The 27870-nt window shown below is 39.9% G+C and overlaps 1 protein-coding gene across 3 annotated transcripts in view; it reads right to left on the reverse strand.

The window, feature by feature from the left end:
- NCKAP1 (NCK associated protein 1) overlaps window positions 1–27870 on the reverse strand; it is an 86477-nt gene continuing 58607 nt past the window's right edge. For 2 of the 3 annotated variants that reach the window (XM_083375970.1, XM_083375969.1), the window contains exons 17-31: window positions 25095–25227; window positions 24000–24119; window positions 20096–20235; window positions 17473–17604; window positions 15301–15519; window positions 13144–13274; window positions 11408–11505; window positions 9290–9383; window positions 6220–6302; window positions 5874–5954; window positions 4384–4477; window positions 3405–3521; window positions 2974–3083; window positions 2315–2404; window positions 1–956 (exon numbers count right to left, since the gene is read on the reverse strand). In XM_083375970.1, coding sequence (XP_083232096.1) covers window positions 840–956; window positions 2315–2404; window positions 2974–3083; window positions 3405–3521; window positions 4384–4477; window positions 5874–5954; window positions 6220–6302; window positions 9290–9383; window positions 11408–11505; window positions 13144–13274; window positions 15301–15519; window positions 17473–17604; window positions 20096–20235; window positions 24000–24119; window positions 25095–25227 — 1759 coding nt within the window. In that variant the 3' untranslated portion in view covers window positions 1–839. Of the gene's footprint in view, window positions 957–2314; window positions 2405–2973; window positions 3084–3404; window positions 3522–3653; window positions 4277–4383; window positions 4478–5873; window positions 5955–6219; window positions 6303–9289; window positions 9384–11407; window positions 11506–13143; window positions 13275–15300; window positions 15520–17472; window positions 17605–20095; window positions 20236–23999; window positions 24120–25094; window positions 25228–27870 lie in introns of those variants that run through there. The other variant, XR_014494035.1, reaches the window with a different exon arrangement.

Below are 27870 nucleotides of genomic sequence, written 5' to 3' on the forward strand. Positions count from 1 at the left end.
CACGTTTCAGTGTAGTGTTTATTGTATGTAATGGAAGATACACTTGAATTTCAAAAATTTAAAACATATAAAAAGTGGTTAAGGGCTAACATTTTATCAACATTTGATAAATGCATAAGAATGTTTATTATACAGGAGGATACAATGTAGTGTTAATGCCAATGGGGCACCATGGACATTAGTCTTAAAAAATTTCACTATGTAGGCTTTATACAAACAAAATCACTTTTTCTCATTTCAGATTCTATGGAGAAGATTGTTTAAGGATAAGCAATCCTATAACTTATTTTTAAAATATTAGATAGCATCTGTCATTAATCTGAGTGAGTGTTTCAAAAAATAAAGTAAAAATGTTGTAGTTCACAGAAATGCACATCCAGATCTTATTTCTGATAAGAACAATAGGTACAGGTTGTAATTCTCCCTATTATGAAATAATTTACACACAGATGAAAACTAGGAACACTAAAATAATCACTAAATAGAGTTCTTCATGGAGATAAACAAGCCATTATGATTTCTGCATGATCAAATGTGGGGGGAAAAAACCCTCCATAACTTCAGCATTTCTCTTTTGAACAGAACTGAGACTCTTAAAAAAGAGAAGAAAAATAAAAATAAAGGGATAATTTCAGCAAATGTGCAACCTAAAATCAGCCAAGCTTATATTGTAATACAACCATATTAAGAAACCACTGGTCAGAAATACAACTGCATTGGGAAAAAGTTTAGAATCCACAAAACTCTGCCAGGCCATAAAATAAAACAGCTCCACAGTTTACAAGTAAAACTGAGGCAACAGAGAAGCGTGCTTAATTGGTCTCCAGATAAGTAGCTATTCAGGCAGAGGATGTGACACTTTGTTTGTACACAGCATGGTACGCATTCCGTAGCAAGACGTAGGGAAAGCAGGACTCCAGAAGATCCATAGTCAGGAAGGGAGACTCCTGCACAATCTAAGATAAAAGAGGAAATCAGTCAGAATCTGGGCAAAGAGTAGAATTCAGGATGCTGGTAAAATCTGCCTTCCTATATTTATGGATATCCCTACAGGTGTGCACACACACCAACACACCAACCAACCAACCAACCAACACACACACACACACACCAACACACACACACATTTTAACTAAGGCTTCAATAAAAATGACATTTTGGAGGCAATCTCTATAACAAGGAAACTCCAATTGCTGCAAGGGAGACTGGTGGTCTGTAAACCCTGTAGTTAATTTGCCTGTTCTTTTTGGAAGCATTATAAATTACTCTCATTCCCCCCAAAAAAAATTTAACATGAGGGTGAAGGTTCGTTCTCCGAGTTTGAGCTTCGGTGTCTGAATGGTTCGTTACCAGGCTAGTTAACAACTTCAGTGGTGTTCAGTGGATGCCTGTGTCAGTGTTCTATTGTTTATAAGGGCTTCAGGTGTGGGAGTGTCAGCTGAGGGTCTTGTGATGGGCCAGCTGTGAATCATCAGAGAGAGGCCTGTGATGGACAGGTACTTCAGGTCAGGATCCTTGGAGGGTGGGAATTACCCTCCCAGCACAAGCCTCTCTCTTGATGACTCATACCTGGCCCATCACAAGAGGACCCTCACTTGACACACCCCACACCTGAAGCCCTTATAAACAGAACAGACACAGACATCCACTAAACGCTGCTGAAGATGTTACCTAACCCGGTAACGAAACATTTGGAAACTGAGCCTCAAACTCAGAGAATGAACCTTCGCCCTCATCCTACAGCCGAGCTACAGATATTTGCCACTATTGCAAACTTACAAATATTTATAAATTGCTCTCATTCCCCAAATATCTGTTATGATTCTATGCACATTTGTGAGGTGCTCCAACCAATTTAGAACGTGGCACTCGTGTCACATTGCTAGCAGACTCTGACCCACAAGAGAGCATCACAATGGTCAGCCTGCTGCTTTTCTTCTCCTTACATTTTCAGAGTGAGGTGAACGAGCACGACATCACAATAAGGTAAGTTTCAGAAATGCACTTGGTAGTGATCCATGTACTGCTGAGAAAATTTAAAATGGGAAACTGCTGGAGTGAGAGACAACACAGAAGAGAAGGCAAAGACCATGTAATATTGTGGGCTCTAGCTGTACTGAACCGACACTCACAAAATCTGCAGCCAGCGTACGTCCAACTTGAGACAAAGCTAGGGGGGGGGGGGAAAGGCTGGAGTAGAAATTGTTTAAATAAGTTAAGCTTGTCGAGCCATTATTTTCCTGTGATCCACAACAATCTCTCTCTGCTAACTTGCAACACAGCTTTAGGTGCAATACTTAGGATTAAAGCGTACCATGTCAAGAAGTAAGTAAACAGATTCTCTGTTCCTTGTAGTGGTTTTGTCTGTCTCCTGGCCAATTTTTAGTAGACTGGAGGAGGCAAGCTGTAAGAATGCACACAACAGAGTTAGAATTCTTTGTTGGCCAAGTGTGATTGGAAAACACAGAAGGAATTTGTTTCCGGTGCATAAGCTCTCAGTGCGCTTACAAGCAACAAGTGATAAATCCTGATCACATACAACATGATTAAACAAAAGCAAAACAAGTTGCAGTTCCTCTTACTTTTAAGGCACACTATTTCATTTTCATTTCAGGACATGTGCAATGTCTGATAAAAATACCATGTAACACTAATAGTAATTCACAACGCTAAGGAATGTAACAAACATGGGTAATGAGTAATAATGAAATGAATGCGACTAACCGAACACTACACAGTTCATTTGATTATTCAAATCTCTCAATTAGATTCTATTGAAAAACAATATGCAAAACAAAAAATGGACATTCACTATAGCAATCATTATTATATAGAAAAAAACACCCCACAGTATTATCATGGTTGATAACAAACACAGTGCACACTAATCACTGTATACTACAGCTTCAAACTTTGCAAGATAAAAGATTAATTTCTGGACCAGGTTATTTTGGAAAAAATAATTGTACATACAGCCAAAAATTCTTTGAGACGATCTTCAATGCTTCCCTTGTGAATGGTAAATAAGGCTGCAGCAATCTGATTGATTGCTTTTGCCAGGCAATGGATATTGTTGCAATGACCTAGACAAGAACACATTTATATGATTACATTTATTTTTTTATGTATCTACACATACACGTCAATACTGCTTCCAGATAATGATCGCCACTGCTTTTCATCCTATAAATACTTTCGCTATTGCTTAACCTTTTCTAATCACTAATCTCTAAAAACCAGGCTTGATTGAAGCAAGATATTTATTTTTTGAAGACTACCTCGCTGAGATAAAAATGACTTCTTGTTCCACACGAAAATGTAAGCATCAAGACTATATAAATTTAAATCAATAGGTTCAGCTGAATAGTTAATAGATTCTCTCCATGAATTACCATAAATATTACCTTCAATGGCAGGACTGTATTGAGACATCACATTACTAGCCAAAGTTGGTAAGGAGACTGCCACAAAGACCATCAGAAGGCAAGCAATTTTATATTCTTCCTCTGGACTAATATTTTCTGAAAATGAATTCATATTAAGACAATTTATTATTGGGTGTGTGTGTGTGTCCAGAAAGAAACACACCCTAGGTCAGGCATGTCAAACTGCCGGCCCGTGGGCTGGATGCATTATATTGAAACCACGCCCACCTCATTGCCGGCAATGGGGAAAAAGTCATGATATGTTGCGCGACGTCACGTGACGTCGTGAATTTGATATGCCTGCCCTTGATTAATCATTGAAAAGCTCAAGAAAGAAAACATAAAGAAAAAAGAATTGCCACGACATTCATGATTTTAAAAAAGGATGCTAGAGGGGAGAACAATGAAGTATATATAGCTTGTTAAAAGAAGATATGAAATTGTTCACTTTGAGAACGGGCAAGTAAATTTCATTTCTGATGTGTGTCGTTGTGCCCACAGTAAAAAATGACAATAAAGGTTATCTAAATTACTGACAATTAGAAACTTATGATTTACAAGTAAAATGTTTTTAAGGACCCATATTCATTTCAACTTGGTTCAAATGAAAACACACTAAGTTTTATATCCTACACAGGGGCCAAGATAAATAAACTTAATCAAGACTAAGCATTTAGCTAGCTCCTCCATCTGTATGCACTCAGGGGAAAATATCTTTATATCAGTTTTTCACTACTTCCAATTCTTTGCTATAAATAAAGCAGAGAACAAAGCATGTAAATAATAGCAATCATCTGGCAATATTTTATCCTGTAAATAGAACGCTGACTGAAAGAAAACCTTCGTGTACTCTAAAGCAAAGGGAGATAAAATCAACAATGGTTGATTTCACAACAGTAAATGGCTGAATGCGGAAGTGTCATACAACACCCACTTATCCACACGATTTATATCTTGCCTGATTTTTGAGAAGAAAGAGCTACAACCAGGGCAGGGTCTATTTCACACGGGAGTCCTGCAGCTGACGAGAGCTCGTATACATTCATTGCAACCTGAAAAACAAAACACTATTGTAGAATGAAATATGTCACTAGACTACATGAAATGTCATTAGGAAGGCTATTCTTTATAACTATTGCCAAAAAGATTAAAAACAGTAGTAGGCAAAAGTGGAAAAACTAGTGTATTTTGAAAAATCCAGCCGGCATTTCCATACAGGAATTCTTAGCTGTTCTCAAGGTGAATTAACTGAGAATCTAACTAACTTCAGGCATAATTTGTGCTGTTAATGCTTCTTATCTCATATATATATATATAAGGATTTCATTTTAGATGTCTCCTGTAAATGAAGTCTGATTTTATTTCAAAGTAGAAGTCTACTGTTTTAGAGGATGAAGGCTCATTATCCTAAAAACAACATTTCAAAGTTCGCTGCCTGGAGTCACTGCGTATGACTCAGGCAGCTCTGTAACCTAAATTTATTAAATAAATAAAAACACCTTTCACATTTCTCCCTCTGCTATGCTATTGGTTACATACCTAAGGTCTCCACGATGGAGAACAATTCTTGTCAGAAAAAACAGCTGCTAGCGACTACAGATTCTTCCTATCATATACACTGCTTGCATCTGTCCCTCAAAACTCCTCAGACCAAAATGATTTTAAAATATTCATTTATTTAAGGAATATTTCAACAACTATAAATTAGACGTTTTTGCTAAATGCAAAAGTAACAACAAATGGTTATTCTTTTTCCTCCTTTCTAATCAATCTTAGCTTCCCTCTTTCACTCTCTTCCCCAGCATTCTATTCTCACCACTGATGACAATTTCTTCCCAATCTTTCCTACTACCTCACTTAATATTTTTGATTAACATGAACAGTTTTTCATTACATGTGTCGAAGAAGACAAAACCTGGAATTGTAAATGATCAGAAAAGCATAATACCACGATTCTTTTTATCGTGTTAATCAAAACCACTCAGACATTCCATAGCTACTGTGGTATGTTACTTTTATGACTTGATGTATATTTATTGCAAAGGGACGCGGTGGCTCAGTGGGTTAGGACGCTGAGCTTGTCGATCAGAAGGTCGGCAGTTTGGCGGGTCGAATCCCGAGTGCCGCGTAGCAGAGTGAGCGGCTGTTACTCGTCCCAGCTTCTGCCAACCTAGCAGTTCGAAAGCATGTAAAAATGCAAGTAGAAAAATAGGGACCCCTACGGTGGGAAGGTAACAGCATTCCGTGCGCCTTTGGCATCTAGTCATACTGGCCACATGACCATGGAGACGTCCTCGGACAAGCGCTGGCTCTTCGGCTTTAAAACGGAAATGAGCACCGGCCCCTACAGTCGGAAACGACTAGCACGCATGTGCGGGGGAACCTTTTACCTTTACCTTATATTTATTGCAATTAAATCATCCACTAATCTCAGGAGAAATTTATTACCTTCATATCAGTCTCTCTTGGAATGTGGTCCTTAAAGTCTTCAATTGAACTTACAAGGAAAGGAATGTGATAGGATAAAACCTAGGATAAGGAAACACAGAAAAAAAATTCGTTCTTATATCTTCTTTCCCCTTTGACAGCATTTTATGATTTCTGCATACATTTATCCTATGCCACTTTTAATTTATTAATGGCAGCTATTTTAAGACTACTGAGACCTTATTTACCTCATTTGCAGTTATTAGCACTTTATTATATTTACTTTTGTAATATATTTCACTCAATTTACATGTAGGTACTTGAATGTGTTTTACAGGACAGTTACAATGCACAAGACAGTACTTACATCCCTAAGCGCTTCTTGTGCAAGTGATCGGAATGATAAAATAACACCAATAATAGTCATCCTCTTCAAAACACTATCAACAGCTGAAAAAAAATATGCAAAGACTGTGAAACAGAATGGCAATTTCTCACTATGGTCATAAGTAGCATTTTTTTAATCCTTGCTAAGTTCTATAGGAGGTGGACCATGAACCAGGAGGAACATATTTGCATTTTTAAATCTCACGGACATACCCCCAACCGCCCAAAATCTCCTGCCACAGCCAGAATTTCTAGAGGAAGACCCTTGCCTTAAACTGTCAGTGGAACTGAACTAGTAAAGACAACCAAGATACAGTCCCATACGGACAGGTATACAATCCAGATGAACCTCACTCAAGACACAGTTTTCAAAGGTTGCTTATAAATTGCCCATGAACAGGATTCCCTCTGAAATTTTCAGACACTGGACTGATCCAACATCAATTTATACTCGAGGTCAATTGGGCCTTACTTAACATTACTACCTTAAGCGGGTATGAAAGTAAATAAGGAATAGGTCAACATTGGAGCAAATATGTGAAATATAACTCTGTCTTTGCATGTTTTTCAGTAACTGAGGAGCACCATTTCTCACAGGTCAAGTGTCCAAACTGTTTTCAAAGGTTGTCTAGAGAAAAAAATGCAAGGCAAGGTTATTCATTCATAAACGGCTGTGGTTAGAATATCCTCATAAGGGAAGGATGACAGCTAGAAAACTGATAGCTAATGCAAGCATTTTGACTCTTGGGGACAATAATATTTCCATAAATACCTCTCTGTTTGTTCACCCTACCTGCTTATAGAAGATTGTCTGTCTTGTCAGAAGTTCCTGTTTAACACTGCTCATAAATTAATACTGTCTCTACACATTGGTTAGGCTCTTGAAGACTGAGTTGCGTATCACCTGCATACTGATTATCCCTGGCTTCAAATATTCACATGATTCATCCATTCTTTCACGTGGATGTTACAGAACATAGAAGACAATATGGATCCTTGCAGTACTTCATAGCTAGACCCAACAAACCATGCTCAACAGTCCAGCTTCATCATTATCAGAGTGACACCAACTTCTACATAACAAGTAATTCTAGGAAATTAATATAATAAATGGAATTTAAAAAATCAAGACATCTAGAAAACCAACAGGGGCTACACTTTCCTCTAATAAGGATCATCCACCAAAGCAGTTTCAGAGCTGAAACTAGGACCTGTATCACATAAAAATCTAGAAAATATATTTCACCTAAGCGTATTGAAGTGGGAGCTCATCCTCCACTCTACCATCTCATCCAACAAGACAATAACTGCTACTAGACAATAGTAGTCCAAAACCGAGAGATCTAGGCAAAGACTTTTGAGAAGAAGGCATGCCACTTCCTCTTTCAGAACCAAGAGAAGAACTTTTTCTGGGAAGAAGAAAAGTCTGCAGGATCCTCAGATAACCATTTCCTTTTGCTCCCAATCCTGTTGGCTTTTTGCAAGCTTTAAGAAAGCTTTATGTGCCTGGAACTCAGAATGTGTTAAGGGCCTTGTTACTTGGCTTTACTATTACCGTATTTTCTGGCGTATAAAACGACTTTTTAACCCATGAAAATCTTCTCAAAAGTCATGGGTCGTCTTATACGCCGGGTGCTGAAACTTTAGGGACAGGGCTGGCTGGAAAACCTGGAGCGGATCTCCCATTTGGTCTGCGCAGGGAAAGCGGGACCAATTGGAGAAGAAGCTGCAGTCTGTGATTTTTTACAGGCTGGGGTCTGGGCGTCTTTCCTTCTAAAGTTGAAGAGCAGCTTCAGTCTATCCCAACTTGAAAGGCAGGTGGGGAATGCAGCAGCCAGAGCAACTGCTTAGCTCTAAGGACACATTTGACTCAGGAACTGGGCGGGCTGGCTGGAAAACCTGGAGCGGATCTCCCATTTGGTCTGCGCAGGGAAAGCTTTAGAGTGAATTAGGAAAAGTTTAATCCACTTGCACTGTTTTATGTTTACATGTTTGATGACAAACAGCCTTATGTTTATAAGTGACAGTTTTCCTACTAAGTACCTGCATGTCATAAGCATTTGAATTAAAATTACCATATTAAAATCAAATCTGATGTTTTTTAATTTTTATTTGGTGTGCGTTGGAAGAGGGGTAGTCTTATACGGCGAGTATAGCCCAAACCCTATAATTTAACAGGAAATGTAGGGGGTTGTCTTATACACCCAGTCGTCTTATACGCCGGAAAATACGGTAGTTATTAACCATCACGGCTGCTGCTTGTATTTTATGGATGCTTTTATTGTTTCAATTTTTAAAAAATTCTTTTAATTATTGTATAATTTTAGAATTGTAAGTTGCCCAGAGTCACTTGGTTGAGTTGGCGGCTATATAAACTGATGAATCAATTAATAAATACATTTCCAGCTGGATTTAATTAGCTAAGATGATCAAGGGTAGAGTACAAACAATAGCATCGCCTCCATATTCTGTTTAAAACTCTGGGTTGCAGAAAATTAAAAGTAATCCCATATAATTTAGCAAGACAATGGCCCAATTACTTCAGCTTACACTGTAGCTTTCTCAAACCTAGTTCCCACCAGTCCCTGGCTCCGAATTCTGAATGAAAGGTAATAAACTAGGAAGATTAACTTAAGTCATTTGAAATGCAAATCAGATCTAAGACTGAAAGGGAAAGAATGAAAAAATGAATGTTCTGTTTCCAGAAGCCTATTTGGAATCCACTTTGATAACCTTTCAGTATCAAGAACTCTTAAAATTCTTACAAACTTTTTAAAATATTTGTATTTATAGTGTTTTATTTGTGAGTTTCATTCACCTAATGAATTAAATAGATTGTTATATCAGCCATATATGACGGTTCATAGATTTATGCAATTAGTTAATGAAGATCCTGCTATTTATAATGAGTGTTTACTTGTTAATTTTAGTCTTTATTTGACAGTGTTGATCTATTTCAGCTATTTATTTTTTTGTCACCGAGAAACTTTTATTACCTATTACATTAATAAATGTGAGTATTTATGTCTTTTACTGATTAGAATACTTACATGACAATCTTTTGAAGAGAGCTGCCATCTGATCTGGTTTATCAAAACTGGTCCTCATTTGTGTTAGTACTTCAACATTCTCAACCACAAGTTTCTAAGACGAAGCAAGATCTCAGGTCAGGCACAGATCTGAGTATAGTAATAAGTGCATGCTTTAGAACATTTCAATGAGGCAAGTAGGAAACAGCTCATGAAATCCAGATCTTCCTACTATCTGACCAGTAGAACTATGTCATTATGCTATTTTAGCCTGAATACACAGCAAACAGAACGCTTTTGAGTGTAATAATAAAAGCTCTGTCTACTTCATAAAGCATTTATTGTTCTAATCATCTCACAAAGTTGGCCAAAGATGGTTTGGAATAACTGGATCGCATTCCTCAATCTGGACTAAGATGGTCTAAAAAGAAAGTAGAGCAGAGCAGAGCAGAACAGAGAGCAAAGCAAAATAAAGCAAATGATAAATAACATTCTCTGCATAGAAAATTAAAAGCATAACTATGGCAAAACACAATATTCAATACAGTACATCATTGCTCCACATCAACATCCTTTACAGATTTTCCTCATGGAAAAATAACTTACATTTTCTGAGTTTGGTCTGGCTAGAGCTTCAAAATATCGCCTTCTATCATTCCTTCTTCTATTTTGGCAGGGTTTTTACAGTACATTTTTGAGACTAATTTATAAGATATAAATACCTTATAAATTACATATAAATATATGTAGTTTGCATTCAAAGAATTAAAGCTATAGCTCTAAGACTACATACTGTACCACTCTTCACGAAACTACACCTCAAGGATGAGGTTTCCTGAATCATTACTGGATTTCCTTAAATTAGGGACAGAAAACTTTAAACCAGTCACGTTTTGGATTTCAACTGCCATCAAGCAGCCAAGGCAAGAAGTTAGGGTTCAAAGTATCAAGGGGGCATTTGTAACCCAAAGCTGGTCTAGAATGCAATGGTGCAGACAATTTGGGGCACATTATGTTATGCCCGTGACACTCTTGCTTTACACTGTATTGTTGCAGTGGGTTTCTGGATATAATGCAATGTGCTGGTAAAGCCCTAAATGGGTCCAGGATACCTGCAGTATTTTGTGTTCACCCATCAGCCCTATGGAACCAACTCCCCCTTGAGCTTCGGATGGCCCCAGATCTCCAGTCCTTTCGCCGCGGCCTCAAAACACTCTTTTTCCATCAGGCTGGCCTGGACTGACAGGGATTTTAATTATGTTTTTAATTTTTAACTTAATTTTAATTATTTATTCTACTGGGGCTATTAATTTAATTTCTTTTTAACTTTTGTATTATTGTATTTTATTGTTGTTAGCCGCCCTGAGTCCTTCGGGAGATAGGGCGGCATATAAGTCCCAATAATAAATAAATAAATAAATAAAATAGAACAAATAGCACTGCCATGCATCAGGTTGTGTCCAAAAAGAAACAGGATTTTTCTGGGACTTCAGAGTCATACATTTTCTGTCATGGTACCTGCCCCGTGGAACACTGTTACCTGAGTTCAGCAGGGCCCTGACCCTTCTGGATTTTCATAAAAGGCCAGGATGCTCTCCTAGGCCCTGAGCCAGGTTAAACCAGTTCTGTTGGTGGATTTGTGGTTTTGGTTTCTATGGATTAATATTCAATTTTTAGGTCTGATCATACATTACATGTTATCATTATAAATTTAAGTTTCTATTTGCTGCATTAGGTTGTGTTGAGTTTATTACTTGATGTGCTGCCCAGAGTCACCACCATGAGGTACCGTAGGTGGTTATACAAATTGTTTAAACAGATAAATAGGGCATATCGCAGCCGCAAGACTGTGATCAGATGTAAAGAGCTGTCCAGCCAATCCCAGGCATTTATGATATACAGAGATATGTTGTTTTGAGTTATAGCTTATGATTAAACCAAGAGGTTTGTGCGCTTTAAGAAGACTACAAAAATTTCTCCTAAAGTGTGTGCCATTCAGATGAAATGCAGGGAAAAATCCTGATGAATGAGGACAAAAGGTGGTACTCATTTAAATCATTTTAGAGATACCTCTTTTTAACACAAATCTGGCTGTTAAATTATAAAAACAGTAACCATGCAAGATTATTCAAGAACTACCTTGAGCTCAGCAACCTGTGAGGAAATATGCCACATAAGACTTTCACTTAAGAACTTCATACCATACGGACCAAGGAGTTCTGATAGGGCTCTCATTTCTAAGGAATAAAAACCATATACATTTGCTTTAATATAATGCCTACAGTATATATTGCTATTCTGTTCTATTAGCATCTTAAGACATGTATTCTATCTCAAACACCTAAAACAGAAAATAATTTGCAATCAATTTGCTGCAGTGTAAAAATGAAGCAGGTCAATAGACTGAGAAACTAGCCAGTTTGTTCCAGTGATTAAGGCAGCAAGCTAGAAGCTGAGATCATGAGTTCAAGTCTCTCCGTAGGCATGAAAGTCAACTGGGTAACTTTAGACCAGTCCCTGTCTCTCAGCCCAACCCATCTCATAGTGTTGTTGTGGGGAAAATTCGAGGAGGAAAGTATACCCTCAAGTTAATTGCCTTGAGTTATTTGTAAAAATAATAAAGGTGGGATATAAATAGAGAGAAATTCCCTCACTATAAAAACAAACATATTCCCAACTTCTGCTTGTTAGCCCATCTCCGCTCCTTAGCTCCCTTTGATGTGTGAAAGGAGCAATTTTTGAAGACTTAGTGAAGCCTCATTGTGTGAGCTAAATTCTCTTTATTTCTCTCTGGGTTCTCTCTGGCGGTCCGGGTTTGGATGGGGAGAAACAGGCTTCGACTCAATCCCGCCAAGACTGAGTGGCTGTGCATACCAGCATCTCGGATTAACCAGTCTTTTCCATCACTAACTATGGGGGGGGTGAGGTGTTAACCCCCGTTGATAGGGCCAGCAACTTGGGTGTCCTCCTGGACTCACGGCTCAGTTTGGAAGATCATATAGGAGCCGTGGCCAGGGGGGCTTTTGCCCAGGTTCGCCTGGTGCGCCAGCTGCAGCCCTATCTGGATCGAGATGCCCTATGCACAGTCACTCATGCGCTCGTGACCTCCCGGATAGACTACTGCAATGCTCTCTACATGGGGCTGCCCTTGAGGACCACACGGAGGCTTCAGCTGGTGCAGAATGTAGCCGCACAAGTTGTGATGGGAGTCTCCCGATACTCCCGTGTAACACGCGAGCTGCATTGGCTTCCAGTTGCCCTCCGTGTGAGATTCAAGGTGCTGGTGATGACCTATAAAGCCCTAAATGGCATGAGTCCGGATTATCTCAGGGAGCACCTGCTGCCAGCATCAACTTCCCAGCGTCCTGTGTGCTCCCACAGGGAGGGCCTCCTCAGGGTCCCGCCGGTCAGGGAATGCTGGCGGGCGATCCCCAGGGGGAGGGCGTTCTCTGTGGGCACGCCTGCCCTATGGAATCAATTGCCGGTGGAACTCCAGATCGCCCCCGACCTTTGTTCGTTTCGCCGGGACCTAAAAACCTGGCTTTTTGAGTTAGCTGGACTGGACTGAGGGATTTTAAGGTTTTTAAATTCTAATTTTAAATTTTGGGGCTATTGATTTAATCTTATTTTAATTTTTATATTGTATTGTTTTAATTTTGCCCTGTAAACCACCCTGAATCCTTCGGGAAAAGGGCGGTATATAAATTGAATTAAATAAATAAATAAATAAATAAATAAATAAATAAATAAATAAATAAATAAATAAATACAGCTTAACTATCTGATTTCCCAATGTAGTATTTGTACTTAAAAAGCGTTACTTGACAGAAAAACTCCAATAGTTACAATGTAACAAACATTTACAGAAAACCTACCTGAGATGTCTGAATATTCTTCTGCATTAAATGTCAGCTCATTTTCAGTAGGCAAGTTGACAAATGCCTTCATCGCTGGGAAATAAGCTATATGGCCATTACTGACTTGCCGTAGCAATGTTTCCAGATACCTTAACAAAATGAAATTTATTTTCATAGTAGAATTAACACCATATCAATTCTGATAAGACCTGTATGAATTTTTGTCCTTGCCAATTGACATAAAACAACCTAATGTTCTTCAGAGCTGGTAATATTCAATTAAAACCAATTAGCAAATTCCTTGATAGGAAACGAAAACACTCCACTTCGTGAAATTCATAGTATCTAATTAATGTCTCTGGTATGGCCTCTGAAGCAACAGAAGCTTTGAGTGTATTGAAGACCTTTATTGAGGCTAAACTGACAATTGATTACCTTTTTAAAAACCTTAGACAATATACAATAGATTTGGATCAGATAATTGGAATAACCTAGGTGCCAGGCTTCAAGGAATATTTTTATTTATTTATTTATTTATTTATTTATTTTAATCCCATTTATATCCCACCCTTCTCCGAAGACTCAGGGCAGCTTACAATCTAAGCACAAATCAATGTGCTTAGCAATAGCCTTCATTCTATGTATATGCTTGCTTATTAGGGGCCCCCCAAGCAGCATTATTACAAAGTCAGCTTATTGCCCCCAACAATCTGGGTCCTCATTTTACCTACCTCGGAAGGATGGAAGGCTGAGTCAACCTTGAGCCTGGTGGGACTCGAACCTGCACTAATTGCAGGCAGCTGGTGTTACTTAAGGAGGCATTAGCCCACTGCTCCACCAAGGCTCATATTACCTATGTTTCTTGTGTAGAACTTAGAATTTACTGGATCCCTCAGAAAATATTTTAAAAAGTTTGTCTTTCATCCTTTCTATAACAGGAGATGTTATGAGCGTGCACTTGTCATTTTGTATTGGTTAGGAGTTATTGCTATTATGAACTATGTTCTTGGAACTAAAAAAACATTAATGTTTTATTACACTGTATCTCAAAAATGTAGAATCTTTTAATCTATGAAGCTTTAGGATATATTTTTGGAAAGAAAAGTTTATTACGTATTCCTGAAAGAATGTTTGGGTCCTTTAGGACATAAACATTGACTTGATAAAATTTGGCAACTCTGTTTTTGAATTTACTTGGAACCAAATTAGAAATGAGACCAGATGCTATCTGTGTTTAGTTCACTGTTAAAAATTAAATCTTAATGTTGAAAATTTAAGAAAGTTTTGAAGAAACCTTTCTTGTTTTCATTTTTTTATAAATATTCATCTAGGGCTAGATATAGTTCAGGTAGGTGAGTTTTTTTAGTTATTTTAAAAGCTCCCTCCTCCTGATAGACTGTCTTTGAGGGGATTTTTGTTTTGCTTTGGTGTATGCTTTTGCTTTTCTATTTTTTTTCACTATACAGATTCTTTTAAACATATTCTTTCAAAAAGTATAGTTTTTATTCAATGGTAATGTAATTCATATGGCATACTGATACTTATTAAAGGTAAAGGTTCCCCCGCACATGCGTGCTAGTCGTTTCCAACTCTAGGGGCCGGAGCTTATATCCGTTTCAAAGCCGAAGAGCCAGCACTTGTCCGTGGACGTCTCCGTGGTCATGTGGCCGGCATGACTAGACACCAAAGGCGCACGGAACGCTGTTACCTTCCCACCGGAGTGGTCCCTATTTTTCTACTTGCATTTTTACGTGCTTTTGAACTGCTAGGTTGGCAGAAGCTGGGACGAGTAACAGGCGCTCACTCTGTTACGCGGCACTTGGGATTCGTCCCGCCAAACTGCTGACCTTCTGATTGACAAGCTCAGTGTCCTAACCCACTGAGCCACCGCGTCCCTTTTACTTATTAAAAGAAATATTAATTGCAGTGTTTTTCAAGTGGAAATATTAATTGCAGTGTTTTTCAAGTGGAAAGAGTTTAAAGTGGAAAGTTTAAATTATATTGTCTTTGAGATAGTTTCAAACTGCATACTGAATGAAGCAAGGCACATTGTTCTCTTTCACTTGGGAACTCATTCTCATCTCAATCTTTTTTTTTTTTAACTCTGAAAGTTTGTCTCTTACAAAACACAATAGGAGAGAAAAGCCGCAGACTGATAGTCATTCAAATTCTTACCAATTGGTGTATAGACTGGTGATGGTTGGCTCCCCATGACTATCTAAATGCTGGGTTTGCTGAAGAAGGACATTATTAAACACTCTTGTGATGTCAATCTGTACATAATTTTCTATTGACTGGAGCACTGTCATGTAAGCTCTGACACTCGTTAACAATTCTGAAGGCTTTGCAATTTCTTGTGTTGCCTGGTTATACATTGTCATCCCAACAATTGACCTTTGCAAAAAATAAAAGAAGTTATTAGCACAGAAGTATCACGTAGGTACTAAATCTAAATGAGAAGTTTTCAAAAAACAAAATCTGGCTTTAAACCAGACATGTCAAACTCGTGACATCACGTGATGTCACGTGACGTATCGGGATGGTTTTGCCCTTCCCGGGCGTTGGGGTGGGCGTGGCTTCCAGATGACACGTCCAGACCGCAGGCCAGCAGTTTGAAATCCCTGCTTTAAACTAATATAACACAGTTATATTATCTGAACAATCTGATGTTTGCCTGGGTTTCTAGTACCAATAAAGGAGAATATTCAGCTCAGGGTTGAAATGAGGGGGTCTTTGTTGTTTTCTGAGCTGGATTGTTTTCTTGCAGACATTTCATTACCCAAAATGGTAACATTATCAGTGCTAGTAAGGAGTGGGATTTGCTCTATCTATAAGCTTATGAATATAAACTGAGAGCAAACCCCACTTCTTACTAGCTTTGATGATGTTATCTAGTTTGGGTAATGAAATGCTGCAGGAAAAGAACTAAGCTCAGAAAGCACCAAGGACCCTTGTGGGTTTCTAGAGATGCTGACTGCTTAGCCCATGATTGGCATTAAAATGTTTAACAGGACGTTATGAGGCCTCTGCAGCTCATAAGCACATTTTAACCAAGCGTTAGAAAGTGGATTAAAGAACAAGCCTCACTTGTCCTACTACAGAATAACATATGGAGGGAAAATCCAAAACAATCACCATCTAATAGCTGCAATCCATCGGACCCAATGAACAGTTAAAATGTTTAAATACACATGATTAAAACAAAATAGTTGTCCTTTAATTTTTACTTGGATTTTGTTTTGTCTTGGAGTACAGGAGCTTATTACTTTTCTTATTAAAGCAGGCTACAGCTAGGTCAAGCAACAATACTATTAACTGCCACCTAATAAATTCTGTTCATCGATTTTGCACGTACATGATCTGGAACTTTTTGTTAAATGAGGTCGGCACTTTGAACCTATTATTGAGACTGAAGCTTTAAAAGCAACACATTATCTGTGTTCATTAAAACATGTTGAGTGTTATTTCCTGATGCACCTTGACATTGCCTGAGATGTGGAGGAAGTCTACCAAAGTAATTCCCATATTTGAAAGGAAATGGCAGAAAATATGCCTCTTTGCCAGTTTTCTTTCTTTGCAAAAGAAGAAATGTGCTGTAATGTAAACTTTAGTCTGCTGAACAAAGCATTTAGAAGTTCTATAGAGGATGTAAAGTTTGGCTTTGTTTAGCAGTTGACTAAATTTTAGTGAGACTCAATCCCTAATTAGCATATGATCACAAGCCAGGACTCTTTGAAACTAAATTCTGGTTTACTTTTCTGGTGTTGGTGAAACTAAATTTTGGTTTCCTTTTTTTCCTAGCCAACAGAGTAACAACAAGGGAAAATGAATTATTCATATGCAAGGGCATTACTCCAGGGCATCTTCCTGTTCTTCTATAGAATGGTATAACTGAACTGACTATGTGTCACCATGACATATATCAAGCTTCCATATAGAGATGTTGAAATATTACGTGATCCACCTGACCTAACTGAACTAACTGGTAGGATTAAACAAGAGCAAGACTCTTGTGTTTGTAAAAACAACAGAGGTGCCTATCGCAAAATGTCAATTGACTTGGAACTTTCTATGACTCAATGATTCTACTTGTTTTGATATTAAGAACAGACATTTCCCAGTATCCTTACTTAAGGTTATTTGTCACGAATATCTGATTGCTATGATCATAACCTTGGTAATACTATACTGTGACAAAACACAGTATCATTGCAAGACTGAAAATAAGCAGCAATAAAGTTGGCCAGTGCCTAGTGGAACATACACACAGAGGATTCTGACGAATCTTTGGTTTTGGTTATTCATGATACCCAAAGATAAAGATTTAAAACTGTTCACTGAACTTACTTGGTAAAACGAATTTCCAAGTGAGATGTTAAATACTCCCTTGGGGTAAAGGTGTGTTCCCATACGATCATGTTTGGAACGTAATTGATAGAGAAGCAGAGTTCAGAAAGTGCTGTGTGCAATTTGTCCAGGCTTGAGTAGGTGAAAAACAAAGAATATATAAGTCACATAAGTAGATAAATCTACATAAAAACCATCTGCCCAATCTAAAAAAAAGATATAAAGATGAGGGAGGGCACGTATGCTATTTGAATACAATTATATAATATTTCAGAGCCAGTTTGGTGGTGTGATTAAGGGCTCAGACTAGAAACGGGGGAAAACTTTGAGCTCCAGTTTTGCCTTAAGCACAAAACCAGCCGAGTGATTTTGGAGCAGTCACTAAAGGAGGAAATAGCAAACTACTTCTGAAAAAGCTTGCCAAGAAAATTGCAGGGACTTATCCAGGCAGTCTCAAACAATTGGACATAATTGAATGAAAAGCAAAAAATATTTTTATATTAAGAACAATTGCACAAAGATAAAAGAGATGCATTTTTTTGTTCTATCTTGTGTTGAATGGAACGGGGCAGAAGGTTAAAATACAGAAATAGGAGTTTGTCACGCAGACCCAGAATTGTTAAGAGTAGCCCTCCACCATACATGAATAGGCAAATCTGAGTAACCCTGGGAAATGTTTTGCGTTCCAATTAGCCTTGCGTGGCTCCAGTATCACTGGAGCTGAGAAGAACATGATTGTTCATCTCAAAATAGGTGGAGGGAGAGCAACCACGTGGGCTGATCTTGCCCTTTCTCAGCCAACGTCTGAAGAAAGTACATCCATGGTAAAATTTAATACTGAAATAAGAAGACATGGCAGACCAACAGAGGAGACATGTTGCATCTCATCAGGATATGAGAACATGAAGCACACTGATGCCTACACAGATTGAAGAATGCCATTACTATTTCCTTAAACAAAAGGAAACCCAACAAAGGTGAATGCAAAAACGACAGGATTTGATCTGTACTGTATGCCAGGGGTCTCCAACCCCCTGTCCACAGCCCAGTGCTGAGCCACAACCCACTGTGAACAGTGGGCAGTGTGAGTGGTGGGTGCGTGCACGCACTGTGTGAAGCTGCATTTGTGAAAGCAACACGCAAGTATGCACGCAAAAGCATCCCCTCTTCCCTGCCGGTGCCAGTTTGCTGAGCCGGCAAGGGTGGAGACCGCTGCTGTGGGCCAAGGAGGGTTTTTTAGCAGGATTTTCACTGATAAGGTTCAAGAGGTTAAAAGCCTTGGTGGAACAGTGGGCTAATGCCTCCTTAAGTAACACCAGCTGCCTGCAATTAGTGCAGGTTCGCGTCCCACCAGTCTCAAGGTTGACTCAGCCTTCCATCCTTCCGAGGTAGGTAAAATGAGGACCCAGATTCTTGGGGGCAATTAAGCTGACTTTGTAATAATGCCGCTTGGGGTGTGTATGAAAGCCCTAATAAGCAGGCATATACATAGAATGAAGGCTACTGCTAAGCTTGTAAGCCGCCCTGAGTCTTCGGAGAAGGGCGGGATATAATGGAATATAAATAAATAAATAAATAAATAAATAAATAAATAAATAAATAAATAAATAAATAAGAGGTGACAAACTAAATTTGGAGCACACTGTTAAGTTTAGCTGAGTAGGGAGCATGCAGATCAATTGTGGCTCTGCAGCAGTAAAATACGAGAAATGTTTAGTTTCTTGATTCAGAGAAAGTATTTAATAGAGTAAATGGAACTGAATTATGGAATACTTTCTGCAAACGTGCAATTGAAAATTGGCTAATTAATGTAGTAGACTAGTATATGACAGAAGAACATGCAAGAGAAGGGAATGCTGAGCAAACGATTCAACACAAAACAGGGAGAAAGACAAAGATGTGAAATGTTTCCTGGTTGTTGTTTTTTAAAAAAAATATATTTATGAAGGTGCTTAGGATGATGTTACAGAATATAGATTACGTTGGTTCGCATCATGAATGTGCACATGCTTTTGCAAAACACAGTGAAGTCCTTTGGCTGAAAACCTGAATGAGGCAGAGAACGGCAGGTTAGATATATGGAGTAAGTTAAACTAGCAACGGGCCTGAAAACTAAACTATCACATTAAGTAATTAAACACAATGATGAGTGATAAATGAATGTAGGCTGAATATAAACGGAAATGATCAGTGCAAAGAAAAAGGATGCTGTGATAGTTTGGTCATGTATAAAAGGACAGTGCCTGATTCAGGAGATCTTACCTTTACTCTAAGAAAGGTCTGGTTGATGGAATTGATTATATTCTCAAAAAGGAAGAAGTGAATAGGGAATGAAATCGTGTGTGATGTAGTAGAAACAAGGATGGTTTCAAGGATAGAAAGCCGTGGATGGCGAATGGTACGATTACAATCTATATTTAGCTACATTTCCCTTTCTTTCTCTTATCTTGTGTTTTTAAGTAGTTTCTTTTTTTTTTCCTATTCCTTCCTCCTTTTTTTGCCTTTGGCACAGCACTACTTATCCTGAAAGGCAACAGCGTGATGTCTACGTATGTATATAAAAGACAAAAGAAAAGTTAAGACAAATGTCTCCTTCAATATAAACGATCTCAGAATTACTCACTTGGTCACTACCAGCCTATTTTTTCTCATGCTTTCTACTCCTGGTTTTTCTCTTTCTGCTTCTCCTTTCTTACCCGTCTGTTTCTTTGACTTTTTGTTCACTGCTTGGCTAATGGTTTTGGCACAATGTTTTGGCAGTAACTTTAAAAAAAGGAGAGAGAAAAATTCAAAACAAGTTACAATTTACCCAAAAAACAAAACAAAACAAAACCCTAATTTCATTTGGATTATTATACTTTCTACCTTCAGAACCATTTTGCCTTTGAAAATACTTGAGTAATACTGTCCATTTCCAGGATCTAACATACTTGCCATTTAGTAATGACGACATTTAAGCCTGAAAAAAAAGATTTTATTCTAATTTCTTTTTATTCCAATTATGAAAGGCTGTGCTGGCCTCTGGTTGAAATAAAAACTGGATTGTTATGAAAAAGGACTTTATGAAGAATTTAAAGAAAATATATTATATAACAATATCTAAGTTTCTAGAATTGTCTGCCCGTCTATCCATCCAATTCTATGTCTCCTCCACCATAGCCGAGTGACTTTGAGCAGCTAACAAGGGTTAAAAGGATACAATACGGAACATAACTCAAATATGGTATAGTATCTGTTCCTCAGATAGTCGGGTGTGAGTCTCTCTTTTTGAGATGCGGCCCTGGTGCGCAGTTGGGCTTGCTGCTGGTGTACCTTTCGCCTAGTCATGCAGCAGCAGCCCTGCCTGAGCTGCTCGATGTCCTCTCTGCGCTGGTGGTTGAGTTCCCGAAACTTATAGTTTTGGGGGATTTCAACCTACCATCGCTGGGAGGATCATCTGAGTTGGCCCGGGAGTTCATGGCTTCCATGACGGCCATGGACCTGACGCAGGTAATTTCGGGACCGACTCATGAGGGAGGCCACACCCTTGACCTAGTTTTTTTATCTGGACAGTGGTTAGATGATCTTGGTGGGGGCTCTCCAATTATTATGCCCCTGTCATGGACCGATCATCATCTCCTGCGACTGGTCTTCCGTTTTGCCACCCCCCGCCGTGGGTGTTTGGAACCAATTAAATGGTACCGCCCCAGACGCTTAATGGATCCCCAGAGGTTCCAGACAGCTCTGGGGTCCCCACCTGCCTCCCTTGCTCACAGCTCGGCAGATGCCTTAGTGGAAGCCTGGGAAAGGACGGCCACTGAGGCTCTTGATCGAGTTGTACCCCTGCGGCCCCTGACCCGGTGCAGATCCCGTCGAGCTCCATGGTTCTCTGCGGAGCTTCGGGAGATGAAGCGTCGGAGACGGGGCCTAGAGAGCGGTTGGAGGTCCAGCCGATCCGAATCCGACCGATTGCGACTAAGAGCCTACATTAGGTCTTATCTCGCTGCGATAAGGGAGGCGAGGTCTAACCACTTCGCCACCCTTATCGCGTCCGCAGATAATCGCCCGGCCGCCCTGTTTAGGGTGACTCGCTCCCTCCTAAATCAGGAGGTGAGGGAGGATCCCTTGCAGGGCCGTGCCGAGGAGTTTAACCAACATCTGTCGGACAAAATCGCTCGGATTCGGACCGGTCTGGACTCTGACTGGGCAGAGTCTGACGATCAGGACACGGGTGGTCTTGTCGATATCATCTGGGAGGAGTTTGATTCTGTGACTCCGGAGGAAGTGGACAGGATCATGGGGAGGCTGAGCACCACCACATGTTTATTGGACCCGTGCCCTTCCTGGCTGGTTTATGCAGCCCGGGAGAGGACACGCAGCTGGTTCCAGGCAGTTATATCGGCTTCTTTGAGTGAGGGTATCTTCCCCGCCGTCTTGAAGGAGGCGGTGGTGAGGCCTCTCCTCAAGAAGCCTGCCCTGGACCCTGCTGTATTGAATAACTTTCGTCCTGTCTCCAACCTTCGCTTTCTTGCGAAGGTTGTTGAGAGTGTGGTGGCGCATCAGCTCCCTCTGGTCCTGGATGAAGCGGATTATCTAGACCCGTACCAATCGGGTTTCAGGCCCGGGCACAGCACGGAGACGGCATTGGTCGCGCTGGTGAATGATCTCTGGAGGGCTCGGGACAGGGGGCATTCCTCTGTCCTAGTCCTATTAGACCTCTCGGCGGCTTTCGATACCATCGACCATGGTATCTTGCTGCGGCGTCTCAGGGGATTGGGAGTGGGAGGCACAGTTTTACGGTGGTTCTCCTCCTATCTCTTGGGACGTTCGCAGTCGGTGTTGGCAGGGGGGCAGAGGTCGACCGCGAGGTCTCTCATTTGTGGAGTTCCTCAGGGGTCGGTCCTCTCGCCTCTCCTGTTCAACATCTATATGAAGCCGCTGGGTGAGATCATTCGTGGCTTTGGAGTTGGGTATCATCAGTACGCTGATGATACCCAACTTTTCTTTTCGACCCCAAACCACCCCAGTGATGCCCTCGACGTGATGTCCCGTTGCCTGGAGGCGGTTCGGGTCTGGATGGGGAGGAACAGACTCCAGCTCAACCCCGACAAGACTGAGTGGCTTTGCATATCTTCATCCCGGGTTTATTCGGACATTCCACCTCTAACTATGGGGGGTGAATTATTACCCCCCGTAGATAGGGCTCGCAACTTGGGGGTCCTCCTAGATTCACGGCTCACCTTGGAAGATCATATAGGAGCCGTGACTAGGGGGGCCTTTGCACAGGTTCGCCTGGTGCGTCAGTTGCGGCCCTATCTTAGCCGGGATGATCTGTGCACGGTCACTCATGCGCTCGTGTCCTCTCGTCTGGACTACTGCAACGCTCTCTACATGGGGCTGCCCTTGAGGACCACTCGGAAGCTCCAACTGGTACAGAATGCAGCCGCGAGAGTGGTGTTGGGAGTCTCCCGATACTCCCACGTTACACCTCTGCTCCGTGAGCTGCATTGGTTGCCAGTTGTCTTCCGGGTGAGATTCAAGGTACTGGTAACGGTATTCAAAGCACTCCATGGCATGGGGCCGGAGTACCTCAGGGAACATCTGCTGCCGGCATCAAGCTCCCTGCGCCCTGTGCGTTCCCACAGAGAGGGCCTCCTCAGGGTGCCACCGATCAGAGAATGTCGATTGGTGGCCCCCAGGGGGAGATCCTTCTCTGTGGGCGCTCCGGAGCTGTGGAATCAGCTACCGGTAGAGCTCCGGATGGCGCCCGATCTTCGCTCCTTTCGCCGCGATCTCAAGACATTTTTGTTTGTACAAGCCGGCCTAGCCTGAGGGGGAGTGTTGGGGTTGTTTTATTTTTTGTTTTTTAATTTTTCTGGGGGTTTTTAGCGTTGTATCATATTGTTTTTAACTAGGGCAATTGTTTAATCTGTTTTTAATGTTTGTATTGGTTATTTTATTCTGCCCTGTGAACCGCCCTGAGTCCTCAGGGAGAAGGGCGGTATATAAATGTTATTAAATTAAAATTAAATTAAAACACACTACACTGGGGACTAGGCCCACACCCTTTACTATTCCACCTGCCTTATCATCCTGGCTCACATCAGAACCAAGGCTTCAGAGTCTTCTTAAAGGTTGGCAGGGGTAGGTGCCAATTTAGCATTGAGGGTGTCTATTGTTCCATAGGGTAGGTGTTTGACAGAGAATATGTAGATCTTGTTCTGTCTAATTAATGAGAGCTGAAGCATGCCAACCCTTTCAGGTCTTGTAGGATGGGCAGTTAATTGGAGACAGATGATCTAAAGAAATATTCAAGTTTTTTATGACTTTGCGTATTTTTCATTTTATGTAGGTGACATTTCACATAGAATGAAAAAAACGAAACAAAAAACAGGTTTGTGCCCAAAGGGCTTTTCAATGTGAGTGGGGACAAGGTAAACTATGGAATACAAAGGGTTACAGGCAGGGATAAACAAAGAATGTATAATTATTGCATAGTACCGAGTTTCATTTAGTTACAGCACAAAATAACGAGATTTAACTCTTACCTGGTCACTTAGGGTACATTGCTCTGTACAAATATCTGTGATAAGATTCCGGGCCTGTTTAGCCATTTCATCCAAAAACATGTTACACAAGGAGAGACTGCGATCACCAATGTGGTGTCTCTATCAAGATAAATCCAGTTCTCAATTTATTTCTACTCTTTTAAAATTAGGAGATCATTAATACTCATTGAAAATAACTTTTAGAATTTATCTGAGTGAACACCAGGGCAAATAGGTGTTATTCTTTATAGTTTAGTCACTATATTAAAGAATTCAGTTTATACACACTGAGCAACAGGATATAAATCTAATGAATAAACAGATATCTTGAGTACACAAGGCTAGACTTCCCTTCAAAAGTATTAGCATTAAAGAGATGACACGCATTCTTACTATATCTAGCTAACCTCTTTCCACCCCAGATATATGTGAACCAATATGAATAATTTTATACATTTTAAAAAAAAATCCTTAACTTAGAAGGAATGAAACTAACCAGCTCAAGCCCGTACTAAGAACTGTTTCCTCTAAAATTTTGCTGAGTTGGGGATGAGACCAAACTGCACTCCTTACTCTCTGACATATTACCTCTAAATAAATTTTGCCCCTTTTCTTCAACATTGCCACAAGCAGACTTAAGTAAGGCTGATCCGATAGGAATCATTTTTTTCTACCTGAACCTGCATTTATATCAGTTATCAGCTTATGTCCCATGAATTTTAAGTTTCCTCTGTCTAAAGGGTCATTTATGAAAATTGAAGGTGTAAATATTTTAATAAACTAGTCAGCACATTTGAACACTGATTTAAACTTTAGTGTATTTATTTATACGTGTGTATGAGTGAGTAGCCAGCTCTCTCTGTTTTTTATGTCTCAAGAATGGAGGAACTTCTAATAGACAAAATTTTGAACTATGTTAAAGCAGATTCATTGTGGTTGATGAAGTGGGCACTCTAATCTAGTCTTCCCTTTCACACACACACACACACACACACACACACACACAAACATATGTGTGTTTATATATAAAAAACAGTATCATCCTCCAGCTTCTCTTTTTACTTATGCAAGGGTTACTTTAAGTCACCGTATTACCTCTTCTGGGCACAGTTCATGGGTACAGCTCATAAAGTGAGTGCAAAGCAGCGGAAATGCAATTGAGTATCTGGACTGGGAGGGCAATTCCAAGCACTGCTGAAACATCTTCTCAAAAGCACGACTGTAAAAACTGTTCAGAATCATTGGAAAACAGTATATTCATTTTCATCTTACTTGAAAAAAATGTTTTATATCAATAAACAGTATAAAATATGCACCTAAGTGCATGCATTTAACTTACCAAAAATCATATCCTACCATGTTTTCCCAAAAATAAGACCTACCCTGAAAATAAGCCCTAGCTTATTTTATATAAGACCTACCCCCAAAATAAGCCTGGGTTTTGGGGCACGGCACACGCCTAAAAATCAAGCTAGTGTGGGGGTGGAGCTTACCATTGCAGCCGGGCCTCCCATGGATCAACACTTGCCTCATTGGCACACTTCTTCTGCGGCCGAAGGAGCAGCTTCATTCTGCAGCTGAGAATGGAGTTCCGGCCTGCATTTTGCCATCAGAGGCCTTTCCGGAAGGCCTCTGCTGCCGAGAACCGAGCTATGGATTCATTCCCTAGCTTGGTTCTTGGTTGCACAGGTCTTTTGGAAATGAAGGCCGGAGCTCCATTCTCAACTGCAGAATGAAGCTGCTCTTTCGGCTGTGAAAGAAGTGGGCCGATGGGCGGGGCTGTCAGCGCTGCTGCTGCGAGATTAGTGGAAAAGACCTCCCCCTTGAAAATAAGACCTGGTGCCTCTTTTGGAGGCAAAAAATAAAAATAAAAATAAAATAATGTAATAATATAAAAATAAAAAATAAGACTGGGTCTTATTTTCGGGGAAACATGGTATATTCTGTTTATACAATGCCTGAGACCATCTAAAGATTGAAATATGATGTAACATACGAGAGCTTCACAACATCACAAATTATTCTAATAAAAATTAGAGGAATAAATAAATTTAGAGCAATAATACATAACAACTGAATCAATCTCCACTTCAGAAGTTTCTGAAATAAGTCAATCTTGCCCTCTTGAAAGAAAAATTCAACCCAGAAGAATGTTTCTGAGTGGATTTTGATAAAACATAAAAGCAAAACAATGAAAAAGGGTATACCTGTGTCCCATTGCCTGTTTGGTATAGTGGTTAAGGCACTAGTCTAGAAATTGGGACATTTCAATTCTAGTCCTGGCTTAGGCCAAAGTCAGCTGGGAGACCTTAGGCCTGTCATTCTCACTCAGCCCTATAACAAATCCAGTTTTAAAAAATGCTGCCAAGAAAACTGCAAAGGGCAGTTTCCAGGAGTCAAAACTGATTGGATGGCACAATTTTCCCCCCTGTTGTTGTTGCACAGTACCACCAACCGCCAAACAGATGAATGGCATGCTGGCAGCAATGACCCAACTCTACACCCATCGCTAGCCTCGTCTTATGGCCTCCACACAAGATCTATTTCTTCTTTTTGAGAACTAAAAAAGTGAAGATATGTGCAAGAACTATTTCAGACCACAGTCCAGTTTGGTTGGAGATTGATAAGGAGAAAAGAGATAGGCGCTCGTGGCGCCTAAATGAGAACTTGTTTAGAGATCAGAGAAATGTGGAAGAATGTAAACAGCGGATGAAGGATTTTTTCGAGATTAATATGAATAAGGGTACCTCGATGGATATGGTTTGGGATGCTAGTAAGGCCTATATGAGAGGGGTGTTGATATATATGAATAATAGACGTAGACGTGTAATGGAAACTAGAAGGAAAGAACTGGAGAATGAAATAAAGGAAAAAGAAAGGGTTTTGATTTTGAATCCAGGGGACGTGAAGATTAAAGAGGCTATTAGGCTGTTAAGAGGACAATTTGATAAATTAATGGCAGACCAAGTGGCAACCAATCTGCGGTTTGCTAGGCATAATACTTTTTGCAACGCTAATAAACCAGGCAGATGGTTAGCCTATAGACTGAGGAAGAAACAAAGGGCCTCTAATATAGACAAGATTGAATATAAAGGAAGGGTTGTGTTTCAACAGAATCTAATTAAGGATGCTTTTGTGGATTTTTATTCGAAATTATATACCAAAGAGGAAATTGAGGTAAAAGACATTGATAAATATTTGGAGAATGCTAATATTCCGGTCCTTACGCAAGCACAAAGAGAGGGGATTAACCAACTGATCACAGAAGAAGAAATCCTTACAGCAATTAAGGATTTGAAGGTTGATAAGGCGCCCGGTACGGATGGCTTGTCTGCGGCCTTTTATAAAAATTTACAATTTGAGATGATAAAACCGTTAAAGGAACTGTTCCAGACAATCCAGAGGGGGGGAAAGGTGCCACCGTCTTGGAGAACAGCTTTTATCTCATTGATTCCGAAGGAAGATCAGGATGCTACTCAAGTTAAAAATTACAGACCGATTTCGCTTTTAAATACAGATTATAAGATATTTGCTAAGGTTTTGGCTAATAGACTGATGAGGGTTCTGCAACAGGTGATTCATGGGGATCAAACGGGGTTTATTAGTGGTAGGCAAATGAAAAATAATGTTAGACATATAGTTGATGTGTTAGAGTTTTTGGAAAGACACAACCAGATCTCTGCAGCGCTAATCTTTTTAGATGCTGAAAAGGCTTTTGATCAATTGAATTGGCAATTTCTGTTCAGAATGTTAGATAAAATGGATTTTGGGGAAAATTTCTTGCAGCCGATTAGGGCATTATATCAAAAGCAAACTGCCCGAATCATAGTTAACAATAGCTTGACGGCAGTATGTAATATTGAGAAGGGTA

Source organism: Vipera ursinii (assembly GCF_947247035.1).
Source record: "Vipera ursinii genome assembly, chromosome: 1".
In the NCBI taxonomy this organism is placed as follows: Eukaryota; Metazoa; Chordata; class Lepidosauria; order Squamata; family Viperidae; genus Vipera; species Vipera ursinii.